The following is a 20413-nucleotide window of genomic DNA, read 5'->3' on the forward strand; positions in this document are numbered from 1 at the left end:
GAGCAGAGAGAGAAAGTATTTAAAAATCAGCAAAAAAGAATGCATTAGGCTTAAGCATTTTTTTTAAAATGATTTCAGAGAGAGGCAGAGAGAGGGAGAAAGGGGTAGAAATATCAATGATGAGAGAGAATCATTGATTGTCTTCTTCCTGCACACGCCCTACTAGGGATCAAGCCTGAATCCCAGGCATGTGCCCTGACTAGGAATGGAACCCTCATGGGTCAACATTCAACCATTGAGCCCTACTGGCCAGGCAAGCATTTAATTTACATGTACTATTTCTATTGTACTATAGGATGTACTATATTTCTTTGAAGTTTACTTCTCTTAAAAGAGATCAAATTTGCAACTTCAGAATATAAGATTCATAATATTTAAAATGTATTTTCTTAAAATAGTTCTATTCAATAATCACAGAAATATGGTTGCTTTTCTTTATGGCACTGCTGATTAAATTCTTAATCCAATTATAGTATAAAACACAGGAAAAAGGAGAAAATATTTTTAAGTGAATGTTTTCAAACAGTAAACTCTTATGTCAACTATTTGGTGTAAACTTTTATCATGTTAAAATTTTTTATTATTGCCTATTCATTCAAAATAACACACAAAAATTAACAATAACTGCCCTAAATCATACCTCTACTACCAACATCAACAAAAATAATCCCAACCATGAGTCCATTAACTAAAACACATTCTGGGACAGGCTATTGGCTGGTTATACATCCACAAATTTATACTCATTACGAAGTAACACGGTACATATGTTATTCTTAGCTCTTTATATACTGACTTCACATGAGTTCATCTTTCCACAACTTGTGACAATGTAATATCCCAATCTAATTTTATTTCAAAGTAATTATAAATATATACTTTTTGAAGAATGTTATTTATAATAAAAAAGAAAGTGAATGATATATTAAAATTAGTAATCAAAACTAAAACATTATACCTTAATATTCTAAACTTTTATTCTAGCACAGATTTAGCAAATTAGGGAAAGAATGAACTCAGATTTGGTTGAAGAACTTACATGATGGAATGACTATTTTGAAATAGGAACAAGAATATGGAGTCAGGTGAGTCAAGACATGGAGTGTCTGCTGTAACCAGGCAGCGGACCAAGAAAGGCTTCTCAGAACAGAGGACTTCTGAGAAACTCTTCAAAAGATAGGTTGGAATTAGCCATTTTAGAGGATTGGGTTGAAGGAAAGGATAGATAAAAGAGACAAAGGCATTCTAAGTGTTGAGGAGCATGTGAGCCAAACAGAGAGGCATGATGTACTAATCTTTGAAGCCTTTCTCTGATAGGAAATGCCAAATTACATATCTTTAATATACTTAAGATTGTATTGATCTGTTTTCTAATCAATCTCTTCCATGCTACATTTATCTCTATATATAAAAGGCTAAGTGACCGGTGCATCCAAAACAACTGAATGGACGACCAAACAGGTTGTGTGGGGTGACCAGGTTGGCAGGGGGGTTAGTGAGGGGTGACCAAACAACTTAGCAGAAGGCTACGTGGGGCGACCAGGCCCACAGGGTGGGCAGTTCAGGGCGACCAGGCTGGCGGGGGGAGAAGTTTTGGATGACCAGGCTGGCAGGGGGCAGTTGGGGGTGACCAGGGAAGCATGGGGGGGGGCACTAAGGGGTGACCAGGCCAGTGCAGGGGCAGTTAGGGGCAACTAGGTCAGCGGGGGAGGGGGGCAGTTGGGGGCGACCATGCCGGCAGGTGGAGCATTTGGGGGTAACCAGGCCAGCAGGGGGGGCAATTAGGGGCTATCAGGCAGGTAGGCAAGTGAGCAGTTAGGAGCCAGTGGTACCGGATTGGAAGGGTGCATGCTGGGCTGAGGGGACCCCCCCCCCACGCACGAATTTTGTGCACTGGGCCTCTAGTCAATAATAAGAAATACTTATTTTTATTCAGTGTTACCAGCCAATTCATATTTTGTAAAGAAATAAGCTTTTGCCCATATACATGAGTATCCTGGATATGTGTGAGTTTTGGGGAGGGTGGAATAAACATGCTTCTATTTTTAATCACTAATTGACAGGAACTGTACTAGGCCCCTCCCTAATAATGACTCTGGAATATAATTATTACCTACATTTTACAGATAAGTACACTGAAAATGTTAAGTAATAAAAGTAAACTGAAAGACTAAAAAGGTTAAGAAATGTGCCTTATGTGAAAAACTCAAAATTTCATGGGTGTTCTGTGATCAGAAAGTTCTAGGAGACCACATTTCTAACATTAATATATGACCAAAAAGGCATTATATATTCTTAATATAATTATTAAAGTAATCTAATAGGGTTATTCCTTCTCTGTAACTGGAAAAAAAAAAGACAGCTGTTTTAATTAGATTTGAGAGAGCTTCAAATAATCTCTTCACAAAGGTAAGCACTATCAATTACAGTTTATTAATTTGTATTGAATTTATGAAGCATCTCTATGAACCTAAACTTTGATCATAACCTACATCCTACTGTTTTTTTCCTAATATACACAATTCCTAATTTCTCTTTTTAGAAGAGAAAGTATTTTTTAATGAAGTGATTTAAATCTAAACAAACATTTTTGGAGAGAGAGAAAAAAAAAGAGAAAAGAGAGAAGAGAGAGAAGAGAAACACTTTCCTTCCTATTACAAAGGCAGCAGTATTATATAAGCCACAGGAATTCATCATGGACTATTTACATTTTCCAACAAAGGTTAAATGTTCTAAACTAATTATATAGATAATCAGCATATCAAGATACTCAGTGATGCCAAGTCTCACATTTAGCTATATTACTTACTGGAACATGTCCATTATATATTTTTATTTAAATTATAATAAAAGTTATTTGATTGTTAAATCATTTGCATATTCTAATCTATTATTTCACATGATATTCCACCTTACCCCAATAAAATATGTTATTATTTCAATGTGGGGTTGTTTTAGAATAAGAAAATGGGAAAGAAAATACGCCTTACCAATGGGATATTTCTTTTATATACTTAGATCAGAAATAAAATAATTCTGAAACTCTGAGATGTAACACATAATTTAATGCATAACAAAAGAAAAAGTGATAACTTTAATATCATCAGTGGAAATACTAGTGACACAATTATGCAATCCATATTCAGAAAAAAATGACAACTCAGCATTTGATTTTTGTTAATGAGTTGAACCCTATTAAAAATAGCTCAAAAATAAAATATTGCACATTTTTCTAATGAAAATGTATGAGCAACTACATTAGCAGGGGCATATTTTTTGAAATTCAAAAAGATGGCTTAAGAAAAACCTCTGAAAAGAATGATTATTTTTAAAATATCTATACTACTCAAAGCCATTTATAAATTAAATGCAATCTCTATCAAAATTCCAATGGTATTTTTCACAGAGATAAAAAAAAAATCCTAAAATTTGTACAGATCCACAAAAGACCCTTAACAGCAAAACAATTTTGAGAAAGAACAAAGAAAGAGGCATCACACTTACTGATTTGAAACTATACTATAAATCTATATTAATACAGTATGGTATTATCATAAAAATAGACACATAGACCAACAGAATAGAGAGCACAGAAATAAAACCCTGCATATATGGTCAACTAATAATTGATAAGGAACCCAAGAATTCTCAATAGGAAAAGGACAATCTCTTCACTTAAATGGTGTTGGGAAAACCACATGCAGACAAATGCAATGGAATCCCTATCTTACACAACTCACCAAACTTAACTAAAAATGGATTAAAGACAAACATGGACCTGAAACCATAAAACTCAGAGAGAAAAAATACACATGGGAAAAGCCCCTGGATATTGGTCTTAGTAAATATTTTATGGATAAGACATCAAAAGCAAAAATTAGTAAGTAGAACTACATCAAACTAAAATGCTTCTGCACAGCAAAGGAAACAATCAATAGCCCCGGCTGGGTAGCTGAGTTGGTTAGACACTGATTGTCCCAATACACCCAAGTTATGGGTTAGATCCCTGATAAGGGCACATACAAGACTCAACCAATGAATGCATAAATATATGGAACAACAAATTGATCTCTCTCTCTCTCTCTCTCTCTCTCTCTCTCTCTCTCTCTCCCTGCCTCCCTCTCTCTCTGTAAAATCAAATAATAAAAAGGCAATCTACAGAATGAAAGAAAATATTTTTGAATCATATATCTGATAAGGGGTTAATATCCAAAGTATATAAAGAACTCATACAAATCAATAGCAATTAAACGATGGATGGAGGTCACGGATAGTCATTGATCCTAAGAAGACATACAAATAGCCAGTATGAAAGATGCTCACCATCCCTAGTTATGGGAATGCAAATTAAAACCACAGTGAGATATCACCTCACACTTGTTAGAATACTAATCATCTTGAAGGCAAGGGATAAGTGTTGGTGAGGATATGGCGAAAAGGGATCCTTTGTGCACTGTTGGTCAGAACGTAAATTGGCACAGCCATGAAAAACAGTATGGCGGTTTCTCACAAATTAAAAATAGAACTACCATACGATCTAGCAATCCCACTTCTGGGTATTTATCCAAAGGAAATGAAATCACAATCTTGAAGAGATATTTGCACCCCCCTGTTTCCTGCAGCATTATTCACAATAGCCAAGATATGGGAACAACCAAAGTGTCCATAAATGAATGAATGGATAATGCAATGTGGTGCATACATACAATGGAATATTATTCAGCCATGAGAAAGAAGGAAATCCTGCCATTTGCAACAACATGGATGAACCTAGAGGGCATTATGCTAAGTGAACTAAGACAGAGATAAATACTATATGATCTCAAATGTGGAATCTAAAAAAGCTGACCTCATAGAAACATAGTAGAATGGTGGTTGCTAGAGGTTTGGGGTTGAAGAAATGCGGAGATGTGTGTCAAGGGCTATAAACTTCTAGCTAGAAGACGAATAAGTTTTGGGGATCTAATAGACAAGATGATTATAGTAACAATACTCCATTGTATACTCGAGAGTTGCAAAGGGAGGAGATCTTAAATGTTCTCACCGCAAAAAAGAAATAGAAGTTATTTGAGGTGATGGAGGTATTAGGTAACACATTTCACAACACATATGTGTATCAAATGGACATACTGTAAACCTTAAATTTATACAATGTTACATCTCAATTTAAAAAAAAAGGAATCAAAGAAAAATCTCCTAAGACCACTTCTGCAATTTCACAGAGAAGTCCCTGGTTGGTGTTTTTACATTTTTTTTTCCCTTAGGGAAAAAAAAAAAAAAAAGAGGGGGGGGAGGACAATAATTTTATGTTCTTTATGTTCTCTGATTTGGGCCATGTTCTTGATACCAATAAAAATGCCACAAAAATTTAAAAATTTCAAACACAGAATGGTTGAAAGAACAATATGCTTTTATATATTATTATAAATCATAAAAGTATGTTTATATACAGGGATTTGACTATTTTATTCATGAAGGGCCAGGCAATCAGTATTTTAAGCTTTGTAACCCAAGAGGCAAAACTAAGAATGTTGTCACACACTTATTTTAAATTTTAAATATAACCACTTAAAATGTAAAAGTCATTTTTTGGTTGATGGGCTGTAAAATATTAAAGGCAGCTTAATAAATTTGGCCAAAGAGCTGCAGTTTGCTAAACTCTGTTCTAATGAATCATGAAATCGAGCTTGACATATGTTTTGAAAATTTCAATGTTAAATAAGTTAAATATATTAAAAACTCTAGACTTAGATTTGGATTGTGAGGTTTAATATCTCTACCTGGATAGCAAACTCAATTTCTAGTTATATCAGTGATGTGTATTTGCAGACACCCTTCTCAATTTTTGTTTTACATCCCATCAGTCTCTCAAATGAAAAATTTAAAGAGAGAGATATTTTTGCTCTTTATTTTCTAAAGAAACATTTTAGGTATTATCTCTTTCTTAGAAAAAAAATATTCACATTTTGCCATTTCACTTTCAGGCCCACCTCTCAATATCTCATAATTATTACCTCATGTTACACATGAGGAAACTGGGGCATGACAGGTTAATTACCTTGCCCAAAGTCACAGAAGCTTTAAAAGGAGTAACTAGGATTCAGACCCAGACAGTCTTAACTATGTGCTCAAAACTATAAATACCATTTTTTAAAAGAAATCTTCACCTGAGGAATATTTTTTTCCCCATTGGTTTTTAGAAAGAGTGGAAGGGATGGAGGAGGGGGGGGGGGAAGAAAAGAGAGAGAAAGAGAGAGAGTGACATCGATGTGAGAGAAACACATTGATTGGTTGCCTCCTTCATAAGCCCGAACCAGGGTCAGGGATTGAACCTGCAACCCAGGTACTTGCCCTTGACCAGGAATTGAACCTGTGACCCTTCAATATGCAGGCCGATGCTCTATCCACTGATCAATCTACACTGGCCAGGTCAAATATCACATTTTTAATAGAGTTAAAGAGTAAAGATGAGATCATCAATATTGAGGTTAAAAAAATTTAACAAACGTATTTAGTTGCTAAAATTAATTTTGGAAATCAATATTTTAGGTCCTCGTAGATGTGAAAAAAAAATCACAAAGTTGATCAATATAAAATTAAATATTGCATCCTAATCATCTGACTCCTAGATTTTATAAAATATGTTTTTAGAGAAAAGAAGTACAGAGACCATTACTAAGTACTACATCATTCATTAAAAAATATAAATATGCCCTAGCAAGATTGGCTCAGTGGGTAGAGCACTGGCCTGTGGACTGAGGGTCCTGGATTTGATTCCAGACAAGGACTCATGCCCAGGTTGTGGGCTTGATCCCCAGTAGGGGGCGTGCAGGATGCAGCTGATCAATGATTCTCTTTCATCATTGATGTTTCTCTCTCTCGTTCCCTCTCCCTCTCTGAAATAATAAAAATATATTTAAAAATATATACATATTATTTTATCATGAAATGTTTATAAATTTATATTTTCTAGTACATAAAAACTAGTTTTTAAAGAAACTAAAAAATATATATTTTCTATGCCATGACATTTATATGTACACATATATACATAATGTGTGTATGTATACATATACCATACCTCCATAACATCTTAGAAAAGTTACTGCCTATGATACAAATTTCATGTACCTGCCAATAAAAATATTAGTTTTTATTGAAAAAAACAGAAATATAAGTTCCAGTCTACAAGAATAAAATTTTGTGCAGTGTCCAAATCAAACTACATTTCGATTTTTTTTTTCAGTTAAACACATTCACCAACTATTGTGCTTATATTTTGTCTTTACTATTTAAAAAATTAAATCAATAAAGTAACATACTTCTTAGAGGAAAACATATCAAGAATGATTTTTGTTATGGTTGCTTTGCCATCCTAAGATATAGGCCATTTATTCTTAAATAGAGAATTCTAGCTTACCTTCTTTTGTAGAACACAATGGAAAATGAATATAAACATTCCTTGTAGAGAATTGAAAATAGTGAAGAGATATGCCATGATGACTGTGCTTTCATTAATATACATGAGTCCAAAGGCCCAGGTCAATCCTAGCAGGCAGAGCAGAGCTATTGCACCTATAACCCATGACCTGTAGAGAGAAGAAAACATTAAGGGTTATTAAATAATTGGTTTTTAATGAACACAATCATATCATATCAAGAAAACTGACACTGAAAAAATGTTACAGAAAGTTTTATTGACAGAAAATGCAAGACAGGTGGTATAAGTACTTTAAGATTTTTATGGAGATAACGATTTTTCAAGTTTGAGGAGTTAATACATGAAAATGTTATGAACACAGAAATTCATTTAAGCAAAAGCAGACTTGCACTATTAGATTTTTCATGTATTTGCAGCACATAGGTAAATGACATGGAGATGTAATTATGAATGGCAAGGGAGAAAAAAGTCTATAAAGCTATGATAGTCTTCACTGGTCTCATTGGTATAACAACATCTGTTTGATTGGACTCTTTCCATTAGTGCTACATCTGATATACTTTTACCCCATTTTTCCATATTTCCTCTTTTTCCATAAAATTTTTAGTGTTTACTGATAAAAACAGAACTATTATTAGAAAGAACCAGTATATGGAATACATGTATGAATTTTAAAAGTTCTATTAGCATGTATGTAGGTATACAGTATATATATTTAATATATATTCTACATTACATTGGACTAGATTTCAGAAATCAGGCAATTGGCAGCTTTGTTGAACAGAAGCTCAAAGGCTCAGGCACCTTCATCTCTTTGAAGTGTCTGTGAACTCAAGGGAGAAAAATGAAGCTGAGAATGGGGATGGAGTGGTATGAACAAAGTAGGCTAGAATGAAAGACAAATTCTCAGTCTCACTCCATTCCCCTAGTTTCCTTCAAGCTGCCATTCACAATACTAATCAATGGGTAGCCAAAGTCCATATATTTGTGCTTATGTGTTATGCATTTACTATCAGCATAGAATGAGTACTTCCAATAGATAGGAATCCAATAACTGAAAATGTAATCATTCTCAACTCCTCTCTACGAACATAGGAGAATAGGACCAACTCAGTCTATATCGCTGTACACTCATGAATTAACCCTCTCTTCCCTTTCCCAGCAGCACACCTTCCTTAAATAGGGCGCCCTAATAGTTCTTTTCACCAGACTGCTATCCTCCACTTACACTACGAAAGAACTATTTACTGGGATTAAAACTTTGCAAAATGAAGGGGTAAAAAATCACATATGTTTGCCATAAGCTGAAGTTTGGTCTAATGAACTTTTCAGAGAACTACATCTTAAGAAAGATATGGTCCCAAAGTAGTCAAATATGATTTAAGTCTTATTCAAATTGATCTCAAACATTTACCTTTTTTTTTTTTACAACATGAGCCACTATACTTCAGATTTAAAGATCCACTAAATTTAACATGTGTTAATTAAAACATTAACATTCTTTTTTTTCATTAAATGTGCTTTACTATAAAATATGCCATGATGCCTTTATAATTAAGGAGCTATTTAGCATTAACATTCTTAAATAAAGAATATCTAAAGGAAGCTTGCAATTGTATGTGGCATGCTTATATGGTTTAGAAAACATCTTAGACATTTATATTTTAATCTACAATTTAGACCCAGATATGGGAACTTTCAAGGTAAACTCTCAGCTTCTACAGACATTGGAAAAAGGAAAAATGGGACGAATTGCCATTAAATCAGGCAAAATGCTACTTAGATTTAGAAATAAAATGATAGGATAAAATACTCAAATCAGCTATTATCCACTAGAAAACACATTATGGGCCCAACAGTTAATAATATAAAACTGCAATGAGCCCAATTTCTAAAGAAAAAAAAAATAAGCAAGAGCATGAAGAAATAAGTGAAATGGCATTGGAGAAAATGAAAACAAAGGACTCTTCACCAGAAGAACAAACTGAAAGTCCGGAACAAGGTCACCAAGAGGTTGCCAATCTTATGGCGAGTGTTGCAGGGCATGCAATTTTAAAAATGTTCTAATGAAAAAAGCCCAAATATGAACATTTATGTTCACTTTTATTTGATGAGTACAGACTTGTAGCTTTGCTTCAGAAATTTAAAAACTCTATTTATAAAAAAAAACGAGATCATGAATCAAGTGACATGGGTCAAACTGAAAGAGATAATATGGCAAATGTAAAATTTAATTTTTCAAGGAGGCATTGTTTCCCTTTTTGGACAGTTAAAATAGAAAGTCATTAATATCGGTTGCAATTGGGTAGTTTCATACCCATAGATCATGTTAAAGATATGCTACCAAATCGCAAAGCAATTTCAGATGAATGATGTCCAACCAAACAACAGAAATGGGGACGGACAGTACAGAGGAGCACTTCACAATGAAGGGAGAGCTATCAAGAGCCTGTGCCACATGAGTTTCTATTACTGTGGCTCGGAATTCACAGGATGTCCAATTAAAAGAGGTGAAGCAGATTTTTTTTTTTTTTTTTTGGCAGTACACCTGCAGCATGTGAATTCTGCAAAGAAGTTGTATGCCTGAGTTGTTTTTTTTTTTTTCCTGCACAGTTTGCTCTTCTGCCTCTATGTGAATGACAGAAGCTCTAATGAATTTTCAGTACAGATCTGACAGCTGGTTCATGGGACCACACTGATAAATGGGATTTATCAGCCATTCAGGTCATTCTTACTTGATGAAGGGTCTGTTATCCTCATAGCTAAAGAATGCATAGACATAAAGACAAGAACACCAACATTAGCATTTTATGACAAAGAATTTCATATGAAAAAATATCCGCCTGGTCCCCAAAGGCCTCTGTCCCCCACCTCCCTAAGAGGCATCATAACTTTCCCTTTATATCCAAAAGGTAAATCCTAAAATGACCATGAGAGCTTAAATAACAAGGAGTAAAGTCAATTTTACAAAACTGTAATATCCCTTATGAGACGAAAAAAATCCATTTTTTTTCATCCTGTGCTCATATTACTTGTGACTTGACAGAGACATTTATTTCTTAGAGATCACATTTCTCTAGAGAATGAGAAATCTTATGAGCAATCTGAAAAAGGCTTAGGGGCATACTTAAAATGAGAGATTCCGTGTCACCTAAAGGTATCCTTATTCTGTAATATTGGTAGGTAAGATTACTTCATTATGGACAGTATGCACCTACTAATAAGTAATTTTAATTTGCAGATAACTGACCTGTGTTAAATCTGAACATTACAGCCCTTTGAAAATAATTGATCCTGACTACTTTAGAATTCTTTCTGTTAGTTCACCAAGAAAAAATCTTGAATAATCTTGTGTGGTAATAGGAGCAAACATACAGCACCTGTTCATTATTACTTATGTTTACTAATTTATTATCATTCTGATAAATTAAGACCCCAGTGCTAGATTAGTAAAGATAAGGAACATTGAGGATCATCTTTTTACAAACACAGATGCTGCTCAGTGCATTGAGAGAGAAAAGGAAGAAAAATTATCTGCTCTTTTCTCATACCTCTTGCCAGAGGCAATAGCTTCTGATATTATGCATATACAAATAAGCTTTTAGAAAGGCCTCAACTGTGATGCATTTTGAATAAAGAGGACTACTGATGAAAACCTCCCTCTCCAGAAAAATGAAACAGTAAAGAATGGAGTGAGAGCTAGAGATTTGAAGCCATTTTGCCTGGGATTTACACCCTAGCTCAGCCACTTACCAGCTAGTTGATCTAGGCAACATTTCAACCAATGGTTTTGTCAGTTTATGCATCTACAGAATGGTGATAATCATCATCTAACTTTCTTGTGATGATGAAATGATATATTATACATAAAGTGCTAGAACAGTGCCTGACACATATGTGCTGTGTTCAGTAAATATTAATAGTGATTATGTTTTTAAAGCTACAGTCGCACTGAAAATAGAGAATTTCTCCCCCAAAGAATAAAGCACCAAATAATAAATGTTGAGTATCTAAATCCATTTGAGAACATTTTAGTATTATTATGCAGTAAAAGAGATGTGGTGGAAATGAGTTTGTGATGGCACAGGCAGTGACTCTATTGTCTAATATGGCAAGTACTGGCCACATGGGTTTATCTCATTAAAATGAAATAAAGTTTAAGGTTTTGATCTGAGTCACACTAGGCACATTACAATTATTCAAAAGCTTCCATAGCTGCCATATTGTCCTCAGAAATTTCTAATGGACAGTGCTGGACTAGGACACTAAACAAAACATTTAGGCAAGAAAGTGAAATTCCAAGAGATATTTAAATAATGCCATGGAGGTATGAAATATATAGAGAGAAGTGTTTCTAAGAATTGATCATATTGAACAGTTGTGAACTGTGCCTGTAGTAACACTGAAAAGTTATAGAAAATAACGTGCTATTTATTCCATTACATGCATTCTCATCGCATCAGTATATCCCATCTGTGATGACAAGTTCATGATTGGAATGGCTCTTTCTACCTTAATTTGTATAGTACAATGTCAAGCAAAGAAATTTACAGAAGTTAGCATATAGGAATACATGCCAAAATGGCTTACAAATCTGTATTAAGCTATGTAAATGTTTCAAAAAATAGAATACAATGCTTGCACAGTGAGGTGTTTTACCTTTAATGTAAAAATCAAAAAGAGAGATATCTGGGTGCAATTCAGCAGTTTCTGTTGGCAATTGTGGGGATCATCCAGTTGTACCCGTCAATAACAAATATTGTAAATCCACCTCCACCTACAGTTGGCTATAGCCATGTGTATAAGTGGTGTCCACTGGGATGTGAAGAGAAGTGAATTGTGACATTTCTGGGGCATGCTAATTAAAGGACTGGAACGGGGCTTCCCTTGTCACTTTTCCCCTCCCCTTTTGCTAGAAGAAAGTGACAGCAGAGCCTCAGACCTATCAATTGAAACTGTTCATTGATGTGGAGCCACCATGTTAGATTTAGACCACCTTCTTCTTAAGTCTTATAAAATAAGGTTAAGGTGCTATATTTTAGAGTATTTTTTACAGTCGCTTAGCCTGTAATAATTAATAAAGCATTTAATTTTATCTTTTAGCTATATAAAATCCCCAATTATTTATATTCAATATAAATATTCATGCTAATGGAAAAGAGCCATTCATTAATATTACTTCCAGAGTGACATAAATAATATACAATGGTTCAAAATCTGGAGATCACGAAAGATTATCCATAATATGTCAGAGCCTTCCATCATTTTGTCAGATATTTTATTGGCTTAGAGAATCTACCTTTATAATATCTCTCCAACAAATCCAAATTAAATTGATTGTAATTTTGCCACCAGTTATGCTGGCAAAGCTATACACTCTTTATTCATTATTTTAATTCTAAAAAAGAAACATCTACCTATGAAACTAGTTTATCAAGCTAAGTAATTTTCATTCTGATTTACCAATACGGGTTGAAAGAAACAAAATCTCATTCCAGGATATATGACTAAACCATTTTTACTTCAGCTTTTTAAAGATTTTATAAAAATATTGACACAAAGGCCTAAGATGTTCTTAGCAGATGATAACAGGAACTCACATATTATAATTTATAATGGGTAATTTGCTGAAAATAAAGTAACCTGTCATACAATTTTGAAGAAACAAATAAAACAGTGTCTTCTTTGGCAAATACATTTTTTCTTTTGTGAAACATTTTATTATTACTAACATCTAAAATTAATAACTTTATTTAAATGTTAATGTCACATACTTTATTTAAAAGTGACCATTAGAATGAAAATTAAAAATTCTATGGGTCTCTGCATAGATAATAATTATGCATATATTTACATATTTTATAACAATTCAAAAGCACAAAAAAGGGCTATTAACATCTACTCCCCATGGAAGCATAGTTCAAAATACATCTTTAAGAGAATAGATTTCTTGACTAAAATATTAATTCATAAATTAATGCTATGATGTAAAGACTCATAGTATAGCATATCAATATTGACAGTTGATAAAGGGACAGGAACGAGTTTGTTATACAATATACTTTCTCTAACTTTAAGAGTTAAACTATTGTTTTTCTAAATCTAATATTTATTATAAAGGAGACATGTTATTTTAAATGGTTTAAAATTTTTTTTATTACATTTCCTTTCTATTATATCTAGATAGTATAGCAAAATGGGTAAAAATAATAAGATGGGTAAAAAAAAAGTGAGATGGGTAAGGTTTGGTGTGAAGAAAGATGAGGTAATGAAAGGTATATTTGCATATTTAATCCTCAAGCCAAAAGACCTGGTCACTGATGAGTCACAACAGGTGAAGGAAAGTGAATGGCTTCTGGCTACAGCAGATTTGTTGATCCCATCAACTTCAAGATTAATACATTCTGGGATCCTCTGGAATTGCTTGGGAATTAGCTGACTAGTTTGTTGAAGAGCAAGAAAGAGCTATCATGATATATATCAATTAGTATACAAATATTTCCAGCTTCACTATGCAGCTGAATTTACTTTTCCTGGTACAAAATGAATTATATCAAAGAGATAAAGACATTTCCCTTGAATTTGGTATGGGTAAGAATGATAAAGGCCCATCAGCAGATGAGTGGGTTAAAAAACTGTGGTACATCTACAGAATGGAATACTACGCTGCGGTAAAACAGAAGGAATTCTTACCATTTGCAACAGCATGGATGGACCTGGAGAGCATTATGCTAAGCAAAATAAGCCAGTCGGAGAAAGGTAAATATTACATGATCTCACTCATTTATGGAATATAATGAACAACATAAACTGATGAACAAAAACAGATCCAGAGACAGAGAAGCATCGATCAGACCGTCAAACCTCAGAGGGAAGGTAGGGGAGGGTGGGGGTAAGGGGGAGAGATCAACCAAAGATAAGCCTAACCAATGGACACAGACAACAGGGGGGTGAGGGCATGAGTGGGAGGTGGTGGCGGTGGTGGGGTAATGGGGGGATAAGGACACATATGTAACACCTTAATCAATAAAGAAAAAAAAAAGAATGATAAAGGTAATATGGGTGAGCTTCTCAAGATAAAAATTACTCTTTAGTCTTCAAAGAAGGAAAAAAGGCAATAAATACTTATCTATCTGTATGTTGAGGGGGCTTTTCCTATTGCCCCTCAATAGGTAATGAGCCTCCCAACCTGAGGACTAAGAGGATTCAGTTAACCCTATCCTAAAAGGAGTCAGAAGCAACTCAAGTTAATAGACTTCACTTAGAAGTTATCTCTGAGACCTTGCTTTGCCATACTACCAACCCAGGGGTCTGGGAGAGTAAAGACAAGGCCCTTTAGTATTGCAAAGGTCACAGAATATCTGAAACAGAGGAAAGAGGAAGGAAAGATACACCTTACTTACACTAATCCTCCAACCACAAATTTCAGCAGGCAATGGAGAAAGGGTGTTTTAATGGATGTTATTCAAGTTTCAAGTTGGTCAGGCATTTACTAATCAGAATAGACTGGCAAAGTAGCAACAGCTAAGGTAGCATTAAGAAATTTGCTGCCCAGTGGTTAAGAGATATTTAGGATAGTACAGCTATAGGAGTAATGATCAAAGAAAAAAATCAAAAAATTTTATGTTTGCACCTCACTGTGAGGAAAATGTTCAATTAGCAACATGATAGAAATCCTGACTGCTTTATATTTCTTTCAAATGTATTTTATATTACTGGGACTATATCACCCTAAAATTACATTATTATTTTCCACCTTCTCTCCTTTTTAACCACTATAAGAAGATTAAAAGGAAAAGTCATTTGGAATGTAATTCAGCATTGCTGAGGAAAATGTGAATTATGTTTCACTACAGTCATATGCTTAAATCACTAAATATTAAATATATTAAAAATTCTTAGAAAAATATGAAAATCGTAACATGAATGTAAAAATTATAAGCAACAGAGAAGATGATTATATTTCAACTCTGGATTTTATTGATATTAAATATTAGTACTAAAAGCTATATATTGCTACATTTTGTTCATATGAAATTTATTAAGAGAATAAAATGAAGCAAATAAATAAAAATGACAAAATATATTACAAACATTCTCATTCCAATGCCTCAATGTCCCGATAATAATATTGCATATTTGAGAGCACACACCAATATTAAATTTTTAATCACAGATTTCATACTGCTGATGAACTGGATATCTGAAATTAGGCAGAATTGAGTATAATAAATCAGAATCAATAAATATTAAATCAATGACTGATAAAACTTTAATTATATTATCTCCACAATTCAATGTTATGCAAGTTTTTATGACTCAAAAAATATGGATAAAGAACTAATTTATATATAAAAAGGTACCAATTAAAAATGAATAATGAGTTATTATATTTTACATAGACAGCTACAAACTTATTATAATTTAGTACCTCCATATATTATAAAATGAATTGGTAGGTTTCATGAAAATAAGATATACAATTTTAGAATCTGATGTTGCAAGCAAGTAATATCACTTTACGATTATTAATATTAATATCTGAAAATAGTTTATCATAGTAACTGCATTTATGGACTTCTGAATCAGCCTGTCTGAGCTTTAATGCCAGCTGAGCGTTTTACTAACTCTGCAACCTTGGGATAATATTTAACCGCTCTGAGCCTCAGATTCCTCCTTTGTGAAATGAGGATGAATAGAGAACTTTCTTCATAGAGCTGTTGTGTATATTCAGTAAAAGGGCTTGCGCCTTTCGTGAACACACACAAAAATAAGCAAATACACACAAATTTAATATACAAAAGTACTATAGAATTATTTGCTATTACAATCAATATTGTATACTGATCTTCTGACCTTAGAAAGCGACTATAGGGGAAAATACAAACACCCTCTGATTAGGTTTCCTTTTAAGTGTGTTGGAACTTCATATATCAAGTAGAAGTCCAAGGAGGAAAAGGGAGTCTGCCTCTTTCTCAAATGATCTTTAATATTTACATTTAAAAAGCCTCAGATTATATAATGTTTCATTGTAAGATTTCTTTAAGTTTAGTAAATGCTATGAATTTTTACATTCTCAATTGAAATGAGGTATACCCAGATTCCCAATGAACATTAAATTAGAAACCCATGGTTTTCTGGATTACTAGTACATGAAAAATCTAAATTTAATTCATAAATACAGTGTACCCTCAGTGTCAAAAAGCCCACTAAGTTACTGCAATGTTTCTGTAAATGTAATCATTTGACCATAAAGTAAGGGGGGAAAGAAGACATCATATCATACAGTAACAGTTCATTAAAATTCATTAAGAGATAAATGTTCTAAAATTGAACTTCATTAATGTTTTTCTTATGAGTTTTTGAACATTTGAAACCTTGAATAAAAATATGAAATAACTGGCAATATGTCTATATAAAGAAAAAAGTTGTATTTCTTTTCAAAATATTTTATCATATGATCAAAGAAAACTCTGACTTTAATCAATAACGTTTCAAAATCTATAAAATATTAGCAACATGTTGATATATTTTACTTATTAGTACTTATAATCAGAATCACAATAATTCCTGGCTCACTATTATCAGGCCAGTATTTTATAGACTTACATCAAGTCTCAGAATTCACTGACACTTTCTTTAGAACACATGACTACAGAACTGATAAAACGGGGTCATTGGAATGCAGGGAGTTGATGTACTTTAACGAATATATTACATTCTTTCATGATTTATTTTTTCAACTTAGAAGATGCACAAACTTTTACATTTAGAAAAACAAGTCAGAAAGTTAATAACTTTTTTCGTAATTTTGCTGAATGTGCTTTGACAGGTTGAACTGCTGTTAAAATCTTTCTCATACCATATGGTATCATCACCTCTCGTTTCCACAACTTGTAACAAAAACATTCATCATAGCCCATCTGTGAATAAACACCTTATTATAAACTACTTATAAGAATAACTAAAACATAAAAGAGCATGACTGAGTATTTAAAACATGTCAGTACTTACTAAAGATTCCAGTAAATGGAACCAAGGGATGCCCTGAAACACAACTGGAAGCAGACACATTTCATTTAATTTTGGGGGAAAAACCTCAACCTTCATAAGCCTTAGTTTACTCACCTCCAGAATGAATAAAGTAATCTCACTAGCATCTTTTTAGGGTTGAATGGAACTAAGAAAAGATTAGTCTATAACCCTTAGGTTATCATCAATTGGTAAGAGCTATTGAAGTGAACTCTGAATTCTTGAATCTATCATTCAGATGAACAGCGAAAGTCCACTGTAAAGAAGTCACCTTGCATAGATGGTGCACAAAAGCTAGTTCCTTGGACAATGATTAGGCCTCATTAATGACCCAAGATCTCTATTTCAAGTCTGGTTTTAATACAGAAGCCCTGTGAGATATCACTGTTCCTAATTACATTTGTTGCTATGAATGTCAATGTAATATTGCATGAGAAAAATTAAGAAATGTTATAGAAAACTTAAGCAATATAATAAATAAATTCAGTTTTGTTGATATATAAAAAGCTCTAGTCCTGGTCAGTATGTGAAATAGAGCATCATCCATTGCACCAAAGGCAGGTTCAATTCCTGGTCAACACCATGTACCTGGGTTGGAATTCACTCCCCAACCAAGACGGGGAGCGTGCGGCAGGTAACCAGTCCGTGTGTCTCTCTCACATCAATGTTTCTCTCTCTCTCTCTTCCCCTCTCTCTCCTTTTTCCCTCCCTCCCTCCCCTCTACTCTCTTTGAAAAAGCAATGGAAAAAATATCCTCAGGTGAGGGTTAATAAAAAACAAACAAACAAAGCTCTAAATAGCAAAATAACAAATCTTAAATTAATCACATTTTAGGCCAAAGGGCAGCCTCAATAAAGTACTGAGAAATAGCATCAATCAGAATATATACTCCGATGAATGAAATTAAATTAGAAATCAATAATAAAATATGCATGCGGTACATATCTATCTGCTGCTACATCCTCCCAAGTCCCCAGCCTCAATACATTTTACAATATGCTTTTTAATATTCAAGTAACAAATAATTCTTTCCTCATATAGGTTAGGACTAAATAGAAAAGAAGAAAAACAATTTATGAGATTACCATATAAGTATAGTTTAAGAGAATAAAATAAAATATAAGAATATTTTGCCTAAGAACTTAATAAAAATCCTATATAAGCTGCTAAATAGAATCATAAAATGGTACATAAACATCAGGATTAAGATTTATCCCATAATGATAAATATATCAGAAGAAGTTTAACAACAGATTCTGAAATTTATGTGAAAGAATAGTAAAAGTCCATGAGTATAATGCAATTTTGAAAGAGACAATCAAAATGGAAGGACTTATTCTACCAGATATTAAACATATTCTGGTAATAATGTGGTAATAGTAGAGGAATAAAGTCTATGTCCATGGAACAGAAGAGAGTGTGCAGAAACAAATTCCATAGAGGATAGCATGGCAGCACAGATCTGGAGAAAAAGGATATATTATTTAGCAAATGATGTTGGAAATTTGTCTCATTATATAAAGAAAACAAAATGTCTTCCAAAGAGATTAAAGTTCTTAAAGTGAATTGTAAAACTCTAAGACAAATAAAAGAAAGTAATAGAAATAAAATGAAATAAAGGGGAAATATTTTTTACTCCTACTTTAAAAAGGATTGTTAAAAGACCTCAAAAACATATACCTAGAGGGAAATGTTGATGATTTAAATTCATATATTTCCCTGTAACAAAGAAAAAAATTAACAGAAATATGACACTCTGGGAGAAGATGTATGCAATGACAAAAGCATTCAAATTGTTTATCAGCAAGTAAAAGGGGAAAAAAGTACAGGAAAGCTAACAGGAAAAAAAATGAAAACACTCAAAAAAGAGAAAATCTAGTAGAAACAAATGGGCATAATAATTTTACTAGCAGAGCTCTTGTGAGTATTAAGTGAGATGTTGCATATTTGCTGTTTCAATATATTGCATGATGACAGATCTGGCAATTTTAGAAACTTTTCTACAGCTAATGGAACAATATGTGATAACTTCAAAGAGGGCAGAAAAATCAGAGAACTGCATTGACAATGACTATGACAGAGAAATGTGCCATTTTTTTACTCACATCTTGCTATATGTAATATATTAATATCCATTAATGTCAACTCTTGTGCTGATAAATTTTTTACTTTTTTATGCTCATGGCTTGTTTACTTAATCGCATAATTAAAAAGTTTTAAATTATAACCTTAGACTGTCAATCTAAGTTCCAGAATTGAGAGGAATTTTGTGTTAGTACATTGACGTGTCTTTTAAAATCTCAATTTCCACATGATTCTAGAATGTATACCGAAATAGCACATTTATAAATTACCAGGGCCTTTGAAGACAGACCTTTTAAAAAAAATACATAATTATATGTAGTGGGGAAAAACCAACAATTGGTACTCAGCCAAGAGAAAATTAGATTAGGAAATTTTCAAGTCTGGATTGAGCAGCTCAAGACACCTAACTTTCCACTATACTGTCTGCACTTTCTAATTACAAGTCCAATGATTTAATACATAGTCTTTTCGGTAAAGTAACTATGACTTACTTGCTTTCACCAATTTTAATATGAGGTAAAGAAAATAATATTTTATAACAAAGTAACACTTCTATTAGAAAGCACTTCTAGAAAATAGGAGAATGAGAAAAGTTAAGGTCTGAAAAGTGTTACCTTTTTGTTGTTTTTACTTAAATGCCGTATTCCCTTGGAATTGGGGCATCCAGAGCAAGTTAAGTTTTTAGTCTGCGTGAGTAGCTTATGACCTTAATTTGCCAATCAGGGATGATCTATTTATGACCTTTAATATTAGAGCCTGAGCTACAATATCTTGCTATTTTTTAGAATTTTGGGGGTTAACAAGTATGCATCTAAGGCAGAGTGTAAGTAGTGTTGTCACCCAACTAGGGGATCT

General features: G+C 33.2%; 1 protein-coding gene across 9 annotated transcripts in view; it reads right to left on the bottom strand.

The window, feature by feature from the left end:
* The window catches only part of ADGRL3 (adhesion G protein-coupled receptor L3), a 761705-nt gene that overhangs the window by 38399 nt on the left and 702893 nt on the right, over nucleotides 1-20413 (bottom strand). For all 9 annotated transcript variants that reach the window (XM_079770921.1, XM_079770928.1, XM_079770927.1 and 6 more), the window contains one exon: nucleotides 7421-7589. In XM_079770921.1, coding sequence (XP_079627047.1) covers nucleotides 7421-7589 — 169 coding nt within the window. The remainder of the gene's footprint in view (nucleotides 1-7420; nucleotides 7590-20413) is intronic.

The sequence above is a fragment of the Cnephaeus nilssonii genome (genome assembly GCF_951640355.1).
Source record: "Cnephaeus nilssonii genome assembly, chromosome: 1".
Taxonomy (NCBI): domain Eukaryota; kingdom Metazoa; phylum Chordata; class Mammalia; order Chiroptera; family Vespertilionidae; genus Cnephaeus; species Cnephaeus nilssonii.